This window comes from Neoarius graeffei, chromosome 14, assembly GCF_027579695.1.
Source record: "Neoarius graeffei isolate fNeoGra1 chromosome 14, fNeoGra1.pri, whole genome shotgun sequence".
NCBI lineage: Eukaryota > Metazoa > Chordata > Actinopteri > Siluriformes > Ariidae > Neoarius > Neoarius graeffei.
Genome location: NC_083582.1, coordinates 51,788,599 through 51,806,535, shown reverse-complemented (window position 1 = coordinate 51,806,535; position 17,937 = coordinate 51,788,599). Strand labels below are relative to the sequence as shown.

The window sequence follows — 17,937 nt, the reverse complement described above, 5'->3', positions numbered from 1 at the left end:
GGGCAACTGGACTTGTTTGAAGATTCTTGAAAACGTTTCACCTCTCATCCAAAAGGCTTCCTCAGTTCTGTCTGACTAATAGGGAGTATCAGGTATTTATCCTCTCATGGATCATAATTGAATCAGAATTCTGATGGCTGCATTGTAGGTGGCTGATAAAAGATGTCTTAGACCCCCACCTCTGTTCAGTGATGGTCGTTCCAGGTTGACAAAAAAGAACGATCCTGTCTGGCTAAAATGTCTGCCAGTTTTCTGGAAGTCCTCTCATACTCCCGCACCAGTCGAAGGGATCTCATCCCAAAGTGCGTAGAAACATGTCTGTGAAGATTCTCAGTCATCCAGGTCATAGTAAACTGTGGGTGGTTCTTGAACCGTTTTCAAGAATCTTCAAACAAGTCCATTGCTCTCTCCTACCACCCACAGTTTACTATGACCTGGATGACTGAGAATCTTCACAGACATGTTTCTACGCACTTTGGGATGAGATCCCTTCGACTGGTGCGGGAGTATGAGAGGACTTCCAGAAAACTGGCAGACATTTTAGCCAGACAGGATCGTTCTTTTTTTGTCAACCTGGAACGACCATCACTGAACAGAGGTGGGGGTCTAAGATATCTTTTATCAGCCACCTACAATGCAGCCATCAGAATTCTGATTCGGATTCTATTATGATCCATGAGAGGATAAATACCTGATACTCCCTATTAGTCAGACAGAACTGAGGAAGCCTTTCGGATGAGAGGTGAAACGTTTTCAAGAATCTTCAAGCAAGTCCAGTTGCTCTCTTCTACCAACCACAGTTTACTATGACCTGGATGACTGAGAATCTTCACAGACAAACTTTTGATAAAGTTAATATTCATAGCTGATAATGTCATTATAGATTTAGAAATGTGTTATGACTTTGGTCAGTGGGGTGAACAGCTCATGATGTTGAATATACTTCACATCCGAGCTCATCACCAAGCATTTTTAAATACAGTGCCCGCTCAGTTTCTGTCTCATTTGTGTAAGGGGGAACAGTTGATCTAAATGAACTGCTCTCGAGACAGACTCCAGCTCCAGTTACTCAGTGTCTCTTTACTCACACTGCATGCCTGTAAAACATTTTCAACTGTACAGATGTTTTTTTAAAATGATCATGAGTTAAAGATGAATAGATTAGCTGTCATTTTCTCCCAGTGATTTGTGCGTTTGTATACTACATGCTTGTTTGATGGATCTGAAAGCCTGGCACGTGGACACTCAAGGAATTCTAACAGGACACATTTATACATACAGCACATTTTCATTTTTCAGTCTTCAGTTTCCTCTGTTCTGTGGAGACCGTTAAGAAGAATGCTCAATTTTAAGGAAAAAGAAAAAGCATAATTAATTTAATGTCATGTCTCAAATTTGGAGAATAAACATACACGGAAGTGTTAATTACACATCGAGGCATATTTGCAGGCAGGTTCGACTGAAAAGGTAATTCAGTTCATGAATAAATCAGATTTTTTTTTTTTTTTACAGTCAGCATTAGGAAGTTTCAAGAACCTTGCTCGAGTTCATTCAGTTTCATTAGATCTCAGCTACCTCCTATGACATGTAATATCCTTTATTATTTTTATCTTTGGACTTGAAAACTACAAACCACGTTTGGACTTTGTTTGTTTTGTTTGTTTGTTTTTAAGCACTGAGCAGATTTTGTCACCGAGCTATTGAAATGTCAGAGAAGCACATCCTCACAGATTTATAGAGAGATAATGGAGGAAAGGAAATAAAGTGTGAACACCAGATGCATCTTGTGGAAATTCCCTGATTTGTTTTTCCTTGAAAAGAGAACTTGTTTCCCTGCACAATGCTGTAAGCTCACGGCACACCACAACTCTGTGCCCTGACTGATGGCAAATACAGAGTTCTCACATCACGTTCCACGTCACCTAAACGTTCCTGCACTCGAAACCAGCAAGTTACATCCTCAAAAATAGAATTGCACAACAAAGTGTGATATATTTATTACGTTCTTTTTAACTTGTTTAGATAAACACACTGTGTCGCATCTTTTACAACTAAAAGGGTTTAAGTTTTTTTTTTTTTTTTATTCTGATGTGGATGCACTTATAGAAGGTAGAGTAAGAAGTATGAGGTAATTTAATATCAATCAGTTATCAGTATTGCCTGATTTTAGAAAAAAAATACTTGTTCTTGTCAGTTGTTTCACATCTGCCGTCAGTTGCTGTTCTTGTCAGTTATACATCTGATGTCAGTTGTTCTTGTCAGTTGTTTCACATCTGGTGATGTTCTTGTCAGTTGTTTCACATCTGATGATCTTGTCAGTTGTTTCACATCTGCCGTCAGTTGTTTCACATCTGATGATGTCAGTTGCTGTTCAAGTCAGTTACACATCTGATGTCAGTTGTTCTTGTCAGTTGTTTCACATCTGTCGTCAGTTGTTTCACATCTGATGATGTTCTTGTCAGTTGTTTCACATCTGATGATCTTGTCAGTTGTTTCACATCTGTCGTCAGTTGTTTCACATCTGATGATGTCAGTTGCTGTTCTTGTCAGTTATACATCTGATGTCAGTTGTTCTTGTCAGTTGTTTCACATCTGATGTCAGTTGTTATAATAATAATAATAAGAAGAAGAAGTAGAAGAAGAAGTTGTTCAATTTATATAACGCCTTTCACAAACCCAAGGACACTTTTTACACAGTTTTACACACACACACTAGGAAGAGTAGTGTGAGGTAAAGAGGAAAGTTTTCAGGTTAGCTTTGAAGGAAGAGAGAGTGGAACAGTCACAAAGTGATTGTGGTAATGAATTCCAAAGTTTAGGAGCAGCAACACTGAATGATCTGCTACCCATAGATGCCAGTTTAAAACGTGGGACAGTCAATAGTCCAGAGACAGAAGATCTGAGGGAGCGGGAGGGACAGTACAAATGAATTAGCTCACAGAGATAGGAAGGCGCGAGACCATGAAGAGCTTTATAAACTAGAAGCAAGATTTTGTATTTAATCCAAGAAATAACTGGCAGCCAGTGCAGTTGCTGTAAAACAGGAGTGATGTGAGTAGTGTGCTTGGTGAGTGTGAGGACTCTGGCTGCTGAGTTTTTGGATGTACTGCAAGTGATTTGAGCAATGTGGCAGGGAGACCATAAAAGAGAGAATTGCAATAGTCAATACGAGAAAAGATAAGCGCATTGATCAACATTTTGGCATCAGTTTCAAAGAGAAGAGGCCGGAGACGTGCAATATTGCGGAGGTGAAAGAAAGCATTCTTAGTAATGAGTTTAAAATGGGGTTCAAACGTAAGGGTGGACTCAAGGAGAACTCCAAGGTTTTATAACTTGGGAAGGACTTATAGACACACCATCAGCATCAATAGTTATACATCTATTGACAGTTGTTTCACATCTGATGTTCTCAGCTGCTGCTGTTCTTGTCAGTTGTTTCACATCTGATGTCAGTTGTTTCACATCTGCTGTTCTTGTCGTCAGTTGTTTCACATCTGATAATGTTAACTACATGGTATGCAAAAATCTGACCACCATACCCATATATGTTTGCTGAACATAATGTTTCAAGGTTGGATATAATACAGTATTTTTGTGTCAATTCTCAGTCTGTAATTTTAGCTATAATAATAATTTAAAAAAACATAAGTACAAAACTTCATTCAGCTGCTAAGCATAGAAAACATTAAATATTATATAAATATTTATGTATATGTTTTTTTTTCACAAAAAGAGTAAGTTTCTCCCAACAACCATCAAGGTACAAAAGGGGAACTGAGAAACTTGTTTCCCTCTTTGCATCACTTACATTTGCATTTGATCATTTAGCAAACACGAACAGAACAAACTGTAGCAAAGTTAAGCAACTAGTGAATATGTAAGGATTTGTGACCCTCATCCATCCATCCATCCATCCGTAATCTATACTGCTTATCTGTCAGGATCACAGGGGAAGCTGGACCCTGGGCAGGTCACCTATCTACAACATGGCTAACACAGAGACAAACAACCATTCACACTCTCATTCACACCTATGGGAAATTTAGTTTAGTCAGTTGATATAAGCTGCATGTATTTAGACTGTGGGAGGAAACCAGAGCACCCAGAGGAAACCCACATAGGCACGGAGAGAACATGCAAATTCCACACAGAAAGGCCCCAGTCAGCTATGTAGTTTGAACCCAGAACCTGCCACCCGGATCTGTGACCTGAAAATATTATTTTCAAAACCTAAGTAAAAAAACATCTAATCTCTCATCTCATCTCATTATCTCTAGCCGCTTTATCCTGTTCTACAGGGTCGCAGGCAAGCTGGAGCCTATCCCAGCTGACTATGGGCGAAAGGCGGGGTACACCCTGGACAAGTCGCCAGGTCATCACAGGGCTGACACATAGACAACCATTCACACTCACACCTACGGTCAATTTAGAGCCACCAGTTAACCTAACCTGCATGTCTTTGGACTGTGGGGGAAACCAGAGCACCCCGAGGAAACCCACGCGGACATGGGGAGAACATGCAAACTCCGCACAGAAAGGCCCTTGTCGGCCACGGGGCTCGAACCCGGATCTTCTTGCTGTGAGGCGACAACACTAACCACTACACCACCGTGCTGCCCCATAAAAAAACACTAATAATAATTTAAAAACAATACTATAATGAGAATTATATTATTATTTATCTTTATTATTATTATTATTATTATTATTATATCTGGAAGAACTAGCCAGCAACAGACCATGCTGGAGGGCCATTTCAAATAAAGCCTGTTAAGTCTTTGAAACAAACTTGAGGAACCACAAGAAAGAAAAAGGAGACACAGAAAGGAAAGACTGGCTAACGGCCATGAGAGAGAACCTACCATCCAATGCCCTCAATGCCCACAAAATTTCCATTCTCGTCTCGGCCTGCTCAGTCATCTGTGGGCACATAAGAGGAAGGAGAGAAGATTTTGAAGGAGACCCATCCTCATTAACGAGAGGACCGACGACGATATATTATTATACACTGCTTTGCAGAGAGGGCATTGAGGAGGCGGGAGGAGTGTTAGCTGCAGGGAGTAAGAGAGTTAGCTGTCGGGAGACCATCATAGCATAGTCTAGCAGAAAGAGTTTAAGAGATTAGTTGACTCGTGAGCACCCTGCTGAAAAAGGTAAAGAACATGCCATACTCAGCCCATCAGACCAGAGCTTTGTGTGTGGTGGTTTTACCCAACAAGATGCAACTCCACATTACTGTTGGGGTAAGTTAATGCTTTGATATATTGAGAACAGTTGGCATCATTAACTTTTGCTGCACTCATTTGAGCTGCCATATCAGGTCTTGTTTGACTTTTATATAGCTATGAATTACACAAAAGCTCATCCATAAAAAGGCCCTTGTGCTTTGGCTGACAAATCTCCTTTTGCGCGTGTGTGTGTGTGTGTATACATGTTTGTACTTTAGTCAAAGAATACGGGACAAGAGGTAATCAGCGAACTCTCTCAACTGCTTGGTATTACAGATTTACATCCTTTTGGCCTGAGTTTGGAAAATGGTAAGTTGGTGTATAATACGGTAAGTTCAGATATAATAAATCAGTGTCTATGGATGTTTGAGAAGGGGGGGGGGGATTTTTACTGCTGAGTATGCGTTTTTGTTGTTTTGTTTAACAGTGGAATGTGCATGAGACATTTGAGCTTGAACCTGTTGTGCAAAGATTCATCACATTTATAATGCACACACTAAACCATTTTTAACCATTTATTAATACATATTTCCGAGTGCATTGGCTCACTGGGCTGATTTCAGCTCATTGTGTTAAAATTAATTTGGCTTAGATAAGGACCACCTATTCCTTGACCTGGAGAAAAAACTAACCACATACTTCCCTAAAACATGGAAGAAGAAAACATTGCCGGTAATGCCAAAGATTACTATAGTACAAGAAAACATTTTCTAAAATAACAGGACTTTCTGTGATGTAGCAATTACATGTACACATTTCTTTGCTTTAACAGGACAGGATGGTTCTCCATCTAAGAGTTCAGTACTACGTAAGAAATGGTCGACAAATTGTGTGAGTGAAAACGTTCGCTTTGCTGAAAAAGCTTTCTATTATAGCAAAAGCAGTTTAGCATCACTTTGTTTTTCTGTATTCAAGTTGGTGTTCTTTCTGTTCCACATTTTGTTTATTCCTTTATCTGACTCCAGCGACGAGAAGGTCCGCAATCTGTACTGTGCTGAGCTGAAAAACAGAGTTTTGAACTCCCAATGTTATGGGCAGGAAGGTCTGTTCTTCCAGCTGGCTGCATACGCCTTACAGGCAGACCTGGGTGACTGGAAAGAGGGAGTGGAACCCTACTTCACTCCCCAGGACTATTTTCCTCATTGGGTGGGCCATAATGTGGTGAAATGTTTTATTAAATCGTATTGAAAGTCTGGAATAGTGTTCCAGAGAATATTAATTATGCATAGTTGTCTCTGAATAACTTTGGAAAAAAGGACTTGTTTAGCCTGACCTTTTGTCAGGAATGCAGGTGACAGACAGATGTAAAAGCTGAGAATGAGTTTATTCAGGCAGTCCGGCGGACAAAATCTAAAACGTGAGACAAAATCAAAGTCGATAAACAGGCAAAGATCAGGCGAGGTACAAACAGGATATCAGAGGTAAGATCAAAAGGAAAAGTCCAAAAACCTGAATAACAAAGGTTTGGTAAAGTCAGACACACAGAACTGACTGTTTGCAGAAATATTTGTCACGTTCTTTCTCTGCAATGCATCTAAAACAGTGAACACACAAGTGAGCAGAGATGACACATACCCAGAGCAGTGGGCACTGTACTATCCAGGTGCAGCAGTTAGGGGTTTGGTGCCTTTGCTCAGGGGCACTTCAACCATGGATGTCAAGGGAGGGGAAAGTCCTCTCTCCTTCCTTCACTCCCACCAGGGGAGTCAAGCAACCTTTTGGTTCCAAAACCGCTTCTCTAATTTTTAGGCCATGGCTGCCCTTTTACAGTACTTCACAAGGACTGAGTGTTGTGAGTGAGTCCATTACACTACCGTACATTTACCACATTACATCTTACCCAGAGTGACGTACAACACACCAGTTGGGAGTTAGGTGCCTTGTTCAAGAGTAGTTCAGCCATTCCTGCTGGTTTAGGGACTTGAACCAGCAACCTTTTGGTCCCAAAGCTGCATTTCTAACCATTAGGCCAGATGAGAACACACCTGGGGCTGAATCCAGGTGTCTACAAGTAGAAATCAGGAGACTGTGAATGGTGAAATGCAGGATGGGAGTTGTATTCCATGGTGGCCATAAATGAAGGCCACTGTGAATGCTGGGAAGTGGAGTCGAGAGGGTCCTTGATTCACACTTGAGCTTGTGTTATTGTCTGGGGAGTTTTTTTTTTGTATGTTCTCATCATGTTTCTGCGGGGTTCCTCTGGGTTTTCCAGTTTTGGAATTTACTACACTAAAATGCCCCTAGGTACTGTATGTGTATGTGTGCATGTGTGTGGTAAATTTAGTCAATGGAAAAACTGACTTAATTTTCCCACCATTGTTAGCTTGAACAGAGATCAGTGGAGTGTTGAGATGAAAAGACTCCAGTTAGTAAAATAGCACGAGTGACTTTTATCTCTGTTGAGCAGGCCAAGACTGATGTGGATGATATGATATAATCAAGATGAAAATCAGCATTTTCTATTGTAAACTTACAATTATTTAAAATTTGCCAGTGATTTTGTTTTCCCATTCGTTCATTTGCTATAAATGTAGGGGAAGAGGAGTGTCTTACAGAATAGGCTTTACTCCTAAAATGCTAGAACTTTACTGCTGGTTGAGATATGTGTAAAAGAGATATGTATTTCACCCTGGGAAAACACGTTCTGTATACTGTTGTGATATAAAGTAGAAACGGTCCAAATTGGACCATGTGATGGGTTTTCACAGGCTCCTGCACAAATACAGATTATTACCTTATGTAGGGCTTGGAAAAATATTCTGGAATATTACACTGCGTTCCTTTAGAAACATGATGTTTTAGTCCTTCATTAAGATTTAATTCTAAAATTGTAGTGTTAAATATAATGATATATTATTAGATTTTGGAAAGGCGTGGATGTGACTATGTGGTGCAGCACACTCCAGACCTGCACAAAGAGCTGAGGGGAATGTCTGCACACGACGCTTCTCTGCTCTTCATCAAGGAGGCCTGTAGCCTGAGCGACGTGCCTTTCACATTCTACAGCATGAGGAAGGTCAGGGCCCAAACCTGAAGGCGTGAACAGGAAACATGTTCAATTAAACTGATACCATCTTAGAAGCAAATCTGTCTTCTTTTATAGGGTAAAAAGGAAAAGAGTGCCAGTATGCTGCTGGGCCTGGCTTTGACAGGACTGCACATATATGACATAGAGGTAAAACTATTCTCTATGCAGCACGAGTACTTGTGAAAATGCCTACGCATTCATACTGGAGTATGCATGGATTATTATATTCAGATTATAAATCACTGAAATTTCTTTGTCCACAGCCAGCCAGTGAAGAATACCAGCTTTTGTATGAATTTGCCTGGTCAAGTATAGATTGTCTTAAATTTCAGGTAATTTTTTTTTTCTACAAAAGATGATATTTATCTGTTAAAATAGGTAGTAAGTAAAAGTGAAATTGTACTCAATTAATAGCGCAGTAGCTACAGAACGTTACTATTCAAAATGTGCTGGACTTTTCCTTTTAATGTCCTTTCGAAACAACGGGCAACAAGCTCTGTTCATCCAAAACTGAATTTTATATCAAAACAAACTCTGAGCTTTTTGTTCGAATTTGAAACTCGTATGGATATAGTTACCTCCCCATGAGTGGACTGAGAGGTTGTTTTAAGTGCATTTTAGATGCTACTAAGGAACTAAGTTCAGATATAATAAATATGTTGTTGGCTGGGGGCGGCACGGTGGTGTAGTGGTTAGCGCTGTCGCCTCACAGTAAGAAGATCCTGGGTTCGAGCCCCGTGGCCGGCGAGTGCCTTTCTGTGCGGAGTTTGCATGTTCTCCCCGTGTCCGTGTGGGTTTCCTCCGGGTGCTCCAGTTTCCCCCACAGTCCAAAGACATGCAGGTTAGGTTAACTGGTGACTCTAAATTGACCGTAGGTGTGAATGTGAGTGTGAATGGTTGTCTGTGTCTATGTGTCAGCCCTGTGATGACCTGGCGACTTGTCCAGGGTGTACCCCGCCTTTCACCCGTAGTCAGCTGGGATAGGCTCCAGCTTGCCTGCGACCCTGTAGAAGGATAAAGCGGCTAGAGATAATGAGATGAGATGTTGTTGGCTTGGTTGAAGCTACTTAAAGCAAAGGCATTGTGCTTCAACTTTTGTTCCTTTTTTTTCTTCTTCAAAGTGTTTCAGGTATTAATATGCAGCCTTAACAAAACATAGTATGCTTTAATAATAATAATAATAATAATAATAGGGGCGGCACAATGGTGTAGTGGTTAGCACTGTCGCTTCACAGCAAGAAGGTTCTGGGTTCAAGCTCAGCGGCTGGCGAGGGCCTTTCTGTGCGGAGTTTGTTTGTTCTCCCCGTGTCCGCGTGGGTTTCCTCCGGGTGCTCCGGTTTCCCCCACAGTCCAAAGACATGCAGGTTAGGTTAACCGGTGACTCTAAATTGACCGTAGGTGTGAATGTGAGTGTGAATGGTTGTCTGTGTCTATGTGTCAGCCCTGTGATGACCTGGCGACTTGTCCAGGGTGTACCCCGCCTTTCGCCTGTAGTCAGCTGGGATAGGCTCCAGCTTGCCTGCGACCCTGTAGAAGGATAAAGCGGCTAGAGATAATGAGATGAGATGAGATGAGATTTTGGTTCATGAAATATATACAGTACATCATAGTATGCAGAATATTTATTTTATAATATTCTATATAATATATTTGATATACTGCCCATGTATAAGCACTCCCTCCCTTATTTTTGTGCCGACCACTTTTTAGATGATCTTCCATCAAATTCTTATATATGAGAGGGAGAAGCACACTTTGTGTGTTGTGATGTGCATAGTGCTTAGATCATGTGTTTAGGCTTGTATATACATTTTTTTATTTAACAGTGAAGGTTTTTCATGCAGAATGCAGCCTAAAGGCCTAACAACAGGAGCAAACAATGTAGTACTCCTGGTCCCGAGTGCTGTGATGCTCTCTCCACTGCAAAAAATTATATTTTAGCAAGTGAAAATATCTTGAAAATAGTTGAAACGATCTCACATTTCCTATTAGAAGAATGCGAGACACCAATTCTGAGATTATTAAACCTAGTTCTAGATTGCAACCGACTTATTCCAAGATCTCTTGTCAAGTAAAATTATCTGTCCATGCAGCAAGATAACTTCACTAGTATTAAGTAATTTTCTCCTCAAATTCAGTTTTCAGGTTTTTGCAATGGGGGCGGCACGGTGGTGTAGTGGTTAGCGCTGTCGCCTCACAGCAAGAAGGTCCTGGGTTCGAGCCCCGGGGCCGGCGAGGGCCTTTCTGTGTGGAGTTTGCATGTTCTCCCCGTGTCCGCGTGGGTTTCCTCCGGGTGCTCCGGTTTCCCCCACAGTCCAAAGACATGCAGGTTAGGTTAACTGGTGACTCTAAATTGACCATAGGTGTGAATGTGAGTGTGAATGGTTGTCTGTGTCTATGTGTCAGCCCTGTGATGACCTGGCGACTTGTCCAGGGTGTACCCCGCCTTTCGCCCGTAGTCAGCTGGGATAGGCTCCAGCTTGCCTGCGACCCTGTAGAAGGATAAAGCGGCTAGAGATAATGAGATGAGATGAGATTTTTGCAATGTAGTGCAGGTGTCACAAAATATTAGTTATCATGAAGAGGGAGCCACAAATAATGCTTTTCTTAAAATTCCCAAAAAAGTAGAGCACTTGTTGACTGCTGCTCCTAAGTTCTGAAGGAAAGCCACTTGTTTGCATGAAGATTTTTGGTAAAAAAAAAAAAAAAACCTCTGTAAACAAAAATAACTTTAATAAAAATGCTTTTTTATTTTTTTTAAAGAAGAAAATCATACATGGGCATTAATTTCACAGTTTACATTTCTCTTGGGAGCAAATTTAAACCATAAGCATTTATCAAAATGTCTTTAACATAATGAAATATAAAGATTTTATCTTTTCTGTCCAAACCTTTGACTGGCAGTGTTTTATAAATTAAACCTGAAACACATTTGGTGTCCACAGGGCCGAAAGTTTGAGATAAGGGCAGATGGCGTGGCTGGGGATATTCTGGTGATGTATACGCAGTCAGTGAGACACTCTCAACACCTGCTGAAGCACATGAGCAATAACCATCGTGCGCACCTAAACACAACCCATTCATTCAAACAGCTACAGAGAGAAGGTGAATGCCAACACATCTGCCTATATTCAGTATGTCAGAGATATTCTGTAATCTAGCGTAATCTTTTTCTGTAAATGTTCCACCATATTGTGTTTCCCATCAAATCTGTCCTTCATTAGGCAGTACTACCCCACAGAAGTCATTAATTATTCCTCAGTAGTATAGGGTGACCAGATTTCCCTAGTCTGAAACCGGGACACTTTTGCACGCGACCATGCTCGTGCACGCACACCTTTTTTTTTACGTAAACGTGACACTCAGAGAGGTGCTCTTATCATTTTGTTGAAGCTCACATTTATCAACATCTCACATGAAATAAAACAAACAGGCATTTTGTTATCTAGTAGCATAGTGGTATACAGATCAGTTAAATTATGGTCAGACAACAGATTTTGTAATGGCTGAGAATAGGCCAGGCTATGTCCATAGGCCAAATTTAAACTGATTTATTTCACCTGTTTGTGAGAACACCAAGAAGAATGCATATGCACATGTAGGCTATATCTCTAAAATTGTATGCACTATAGCATGAACTTAAAAAGTAGATATGTGACCTCAACATAGCCTAGGTCAGAATCAACCTTACTAACCATTCCCCACAACTGAATGAATAAAGCAAGAAGATGTGTACAAAAGTGAACACTTTAATGGAAGGTGCAACAAGCTGTTCAACACAGCAATATGGCCAAACTGTCAGAATGGTATGTTAAACAGAAACAAAAAAGAGACAAGTGATTTGAGAATATATACTACGGAAGCCGAGAAAGGCCCTTCATATAATCCTTTTTTTTATTCACCTTGTTATCCCGAGATAACGACATAATTATTTCAGGATCTCGAGAAAACAACACAACTAATTCGAGATCTCGAGAAAACAAAACAATTATTCCGTGATCTCGAGAAAACAAAACAATTATTTCATGATCTCGAGTAAACAGCTGAGAAATGGTTCATTCAGGTGCGCCAAGAGACTTGTGATATGCTGACTTTGGGGCTATTTCTCATTCTGTATAGACGCAACTTTGGTCATTAGAATATCTGGAATAATTGATCACCTAATAAAGCAATATTTTGATCAGGGGTTGACAGAGGGAGAGATTGCATTAAGTCTTTTAATAAGGGATAATTTCAAAATTAGTCCGCGGCACCTCCGCAGAAGACTGGCCCGGCTTCGTCTCTACTGGCGGAGATACAGTGATCCAGCTGAGATCATGAAATAATTGCTTTGTTTTCTCGAGATCACGGAATAACGGTTTTGTTTTCTCGAGATCTCGAATTATTTGTGTTGTTTTCTCGAGATCCTGAATTAATTATGTCGTTATCTCAGGATAACAAGGTGAATAAAAAAAGATTATATGAAGGGCCTCTCGCAGCTTCCGTAAACATACACTCAAACAAAACAGCAATAAAGGAGGAGAGGGGCGACAGCCCGAGGAAAGCCCCCACAGGAGCGCACAGCATTTGCAGCATAGGCTACCCAACTCAGTACAAGAACAAAGCACTTACAGTGTGTGCAGTCGGCTTCGTGCGCATTGTTCTGCACCTCTCGGAGGAAGGGGTAGGTGCCCTGTAAATCTTTGGAAAAGGTACATTTTCTTTTTGGCATAATTGCTGCGGCATTACTGCTACTAGCTGCTAGACAAAGAATATTCGCGCCAGTTAATGTTTATTTTATTGTTACATGGCAGCACGTTCTGTTGTCTGGAATAATGTGGCTAAATAAACACCCATGCCACAGGGCCAGGGGGCAGTAACCAAGAAAGTTTGCGATTCCTGTCAATTCATCAAAATAGTAAATGCAGACATTTCTCCGCTAATGATTCCCACGCTGCTCAGTCGCAAACGTTGCGAGTGGCGAAAACCGGGATATATCCATGTCCCGACAGACTTTTGTCGGAACTCGGGACACACAACCCCAAATCGGGACTGTCCCGGTAAAACCGGGACGTCTGGTCACCCTACAGTAGTAGGACTACAATGCAAAGCAAATCCACAATGTCACCACTGATTGAAGCTTTCCCAGTTTACTGACCAGTTTCCAAAATATTTTATGTAGTATGGAGCACTTGCATGTGACATCACAGCCGATCCAGATTGTGACAGACGCCATCGTGTAGGTCAAACGCCATATTCCTACTTCTACTTCTGGTTCTACTTCTGCTTTTACTTCTACCTTTTCTTCTGGAAAACCCTACTATATACAATTCTACTACAACGGCTGTGGCTTCAAGCTCTCCCTACCTGTGCACGTTTTTTATGTTTTTTGTGTGTATTTTTGCGTGTTGTTCGTCTGTACCAGACTTCAATATCCACTACAACCGTATGGACTTACTGGACATTGGTTTCCAGCAGAAAATGACGGTTTGTAGCGATTTCTATCGCATGCACAACATTCCGGACGAGAAAAAAAAAAATCACATTCCGGACGAGATAGCGAGACCAGCGGGGTCTCTGTGGATTGTTATTGGAAGCAAAGCGAAGGAGGCGGCGCCGGGAGCAGAAGCAAAAGCGAGGCTGCAGGCAGAGCCGGCCTGTTGACTAAGCTCAGAAAACAGCTACTCAAACCTCCACTGCTAAGCCTCTACCTCTCCAACGCCAGATCCATGTAAACAAGACGGACGATTTGGAATTACCTTATTCTATTCTATAATCGGCTGGTCAGTGCTATACTCAATACTTAAGTGACTTACCCATCCAATGAGGATTATTTTCTTGTTTACAAGATGCCACATCTGAGTCGCTGACAAATCCTGAATTTCTGTAAAGAAAACTGTCCAGAGATTTATAAGCACGCAGTGCTTCACCACTGAACAGCGAGGGAAAGTTAATGAGGTAATCATACACGTCCGGGTATTCCGCTGGCAGTTCAAAATCCGGTCGTGAAAACTCCGTCCGGTAAGCCATAAGGGTCACAAATCTGTAGATCGTTTATTTTAGACATATATAGTTATCTGTTCATTAGAAAAATGAGCCGTGTAGTCCGTCGGTTGAAATTGATCCATTCTGTACACGAGTGCAGCAGTATTCAGCGGTGTTTTTGACCGACAAGATGGGGGTTGTGTACTTTCCGGTCACGTGACTGCAAGATCTCTATAGTCTTTACACCTTTGACAAATGGATGATAGATTATAAACTGTGACACACTTCATTTCCCTTGGACAGAGAGAAGGCAGCAAAGGGAAGTGTATATCAGGGACAGTACTGATCCAGACTCAGAGGAGAGTGAGGATGAGCTTCCACCCATGAAGTCTTACCTGGACAAGGCCCGACAACACGATGTTGAGCCACTGGTGACTGTCTCAGTAACAAATGCCAGAGATGCAGCTTGGGGAACTTCTCAAAAAGTACAAAGAAAAACAGGTTCGCCATTTTACGTCAGAGCAGAAATGCAGAAGTGTGTTTTTTTTCCCTTTACAGGAAACATAATATTTATGGTTGCAGTTTTGTTTTTCTTCTCATGTTCATTTCAACACACCGTATATAACTTGACAATTACAGGAATGGAAAGTAAATTGGGAATAAAAATAACATGTTTATGTTTTCAGATGAAAGTTTCATTGTGAGCAAGATCATTTTGTGTATTCCGACAATGTTAGCAGTTAGCATTTTAGCTTGCTAACAGTTAGCTTGTTAGCATTTTAGCTTTAGGTTGTTGAATTGCTAGCTGTTAGTATGTTAGCTGTTAGCATATTAGCCTTAGCATGTTAACATGTTAGCCTTAACATGTTAGCATGCGAGCTGTTGGCATGTTAGCATTATCATGTTCATATGCTAGCTGTTACCATGCTACATGTTAGCATATTAGCATGCTAGCTGTTAGCATAGTAACCTTAGCGTCTTACCATGCTAACAGTTAACATGTTAGTCGTTAGCATGTTAACATGCTAGCTTTAGCATGTTTGCCTTATCGTGTTAACTTGCAGCCTTTCTTTGGACCAGGGGTAGTAGTGCCAGCGAGCTGTTTTGTAACTTAAGATTAACCACCTTTCAGGCCACCCTGAGAGGACTGATGTATAAATTCATAGGTAGGCTGCAGGGGTCCCAGAATAATCTCATTATGGAGTTGACCAATCCAAGGTGCAGTTCTGTAAGATATCAGTCCTATATGTGGAAACACTGGTACTTGTGCATACTATAGGAAGGGCATTAATATATTTATTTGTTTACTTATTTGTGATTTTACAACTGTCACAATGTATGTTTTGTACTGTACATGTTTTTTATGTCTAATTGGACATTGGAGTCTGTAATAAAGTTTGATTGATTGATTGATTGATTGTTAGCATGTTAGCATTAGCATGTTAGCCTGCTAACAGTTAGCATGTTAGCCAAAGTATGTTAGTGTGTTAACCTTTGCATGTTAGCATGCTAGCTGTTATCATGGTGACATGTTAGCATGCTAGCTGTTAACATGCTATCTGTTAGCATGTTAGCAGTTAGCATATTAGCATGCTCAGTGTTAATGGTTTGCTGTATCAGCACAATAACACTGTGAGCTCAGCCATTTAAAACAGATTTTAGAGCATGAGGTCTCATGTCTCTACGGAAGCGTATTAGGGCCACTTGGAGAAAATATTTTTTTCAAAATTCCGAGATTAAAAGTCGGAAATTTCAAGAAAAAACTCTGATCCAGTTACTATTGGTGACCATCTGCTACAGCTGAGCAAGCACACTTTGCATTTCCTCTGCGGAAATGCAGTCTAGTTACATGAATGCACCACTGCTTCTGAAGCCTAAGAGGTTTTAAAAAGGACATCAAGAATAAATTCATTGATAACATTTTGTTATCGTGTGTGTGTGTGTTTATACATACATTAATAGTAATTTACTATAGAAGGTTAAAAGAGTGTTGTTCTTTTTGTCCCCCTATTAATCTGACAGATTTGGATGACTTAGATGAGATTGAGCTGTGTGTTGATGAGCCAGAGGAGACGTTTGTTGATGACCCTGAAGAGATCATACAATTCCTGGAAGGTGTGTCTGTAGATGGGCCTCCATTAGTGACTGTGTCTCAGTGGATAGGTGAGAGGCCAAAATCTGCCATAGTACCATGTTGGAGTAGTAATAGATCTACAATGATCGGCACATTAATGATATCAGCAAAGCTAAGGTAAGATGTGCTGTAGTGTTTAAATTTGACTTGAAATCAATTTCTTTTTTTTTTCTAGATTGTACAATGGAGATGAAACAGGTGAGTATTATAACTCTGGTTATTATGACACACATGCAATCCCCTTCAATGATTTGAATTTATGAGAACTGAATGTTTGACTGTCTTCCAAATTGTAATGAAAATTGTAAAAAGCTAGACAACTGGGACTTCTAAAGAAGTTGGGTTTCAGAAGAACAGGAAATGCTTATCTGATGAATCTAGTCACAATGTACCATGGACTTCTCTTAAACAATAGTCCACAACATTTAGAAGAACTGCCTTGAATATTGAATAGCATCAGTCAGTTCTTTGCTTAGATTTGTGCTTACAAGTCCTGAACCAAAGTTGTCGTATCTTTCACAGATTTATTCACAGGATATAATGAATTGTCAGATAATTCACAGCTCTATTTCCTCTATAGGTTTTAAGGCTGAGAACTTGCAGCCTTTCTTTGGACCAGTGCAGGGAGAGTGTAGAAAACCATTATGTCTCACACTCAGTCAACTCTCCCAAAGAACATGTTGGCACCCTGCTGACATATAAGCAAGGACAAGAAGACATAATATTTTAATTATCTTCCATAAAAGTGGCTAAATCTGTACATATTACTGTACACATTAAAAAATACATGCAAAAATGGCTACATTTACACCCTTGCATTTCCTGTTTTTTACCCCCTCTTCTCTCTGTCTCTTGCTCTCTCTCGCTCACCCTTTTACACTTTCGCAAAACTTCCAGTAATCCCCTACACTCACCATTGTCTGTTTTGCCATTTCCACTGGAATAAGTAAAGAATGATGATGTTGCAATCCATTGTCACGAAGCCAAATTGGCTGAAGACTAATAATAGTATTTACTGAACGCTGGTATTTTATTATCTTGCATTCATTAACATTTTATAAAAGTAATATAGAAACCAGGACGTGCATTACAGTGAGTTATCATGGGTTTCACTCTTTCTGTTCTACCTTTCCTAACCGCACGTTCAACCCTGAGAAATGAGCATAACACATGACGTCTTGTTGTTTATTGCTTTCTCTAAAAATCATGATTGGGTGCATAATCATTTTTAATGGAGTAACAGTAAAAAGTGGCACAATTTACCTGACTTCACATTGTTTTTTCATTGTAGTTTCACTACCAATAAAACTGCATTGTTGTTATGATGCTGTGGGTTGTTGTTCTGTTTTGGCAAAACAATTCCAACATTACCAGTAACTAAGATTTCACAGCCACAAACTACATTCATAGAATGCTTGTTTTGATACTGGTATTGATACATTTGGTAATAATATTTCTTTCTTTCTTTCTCTTTCCTTTTCAAAATTATCCTTATGTAATAATATTAAAAAAAAATGACATTATCAAGCAGCTTATGAACACACACACCCAGCATGCACGTGTGCATGTGGTTTGTAGGCAGG

General features: G+C 40.4%; 1 protein-coding gene across 1 annotated transcript; it reads left to right on the top strand.

Annotated features, from left to right (window-relative positions):
- The first annotated feature begins 5,162 nt into the window (after positions 1 to 5,162).
- LOC132898392 (FERM domain-containing protein 6) lies at positions 5,163 to 17,737 on the top strand. Its single transcript, XM_060939944.1, has 13 exons — positions 5,163 to 5,243; positions 5,447 to 5,537; positions 5,821 to 5,921; positions 6,001 to 6,059; positions 6,194 to 6,389; positions 8,089 to 8,244; positions 8,332 to 8,403; positions 8,520 to 8,588; positions 11,202 to 11,361; positions 14,524 to 14,721; positions 16,243 to 16,383; positions 16,530 to 16,552; positions 16,935 to 17,737. The coding sequence occupies exons 1-13, from the start codon at positions 5,163 to 5,165 to the stop codon at positions 17,082 to 17,084; spliced, it is 1,497 nt and encodes a 498-aa protein (XP_060795927.1). The 3' UTR covers positions 17,085 to 17,737.
- Positions 17,738 to 17,937: the final 200 nt, after the last annotated feature.

Coding starts and splice junctions, on each gene's coding strand:
- LOC132898392 (XM_060939944.1), top strand. CDS start 5,163: ATGCCATACTCAGCCCATCAGACCAGAGCTTTGTGTGTGGTGGTTTTA. Junction 8,404..8,519: donor TGCACATATATGACATAGAG/GTAAAACTATTC, acceptor CTTTGTCCACAG/CCAGCCAGTGAAGAATACCA. Junction 14,722..16,242: donor AAAAGTACAAAGAAAAACAG/GTTCGCCATTTT, acceptor TTAATCTGACAG/ATTTGGATGACTTAGATGAG.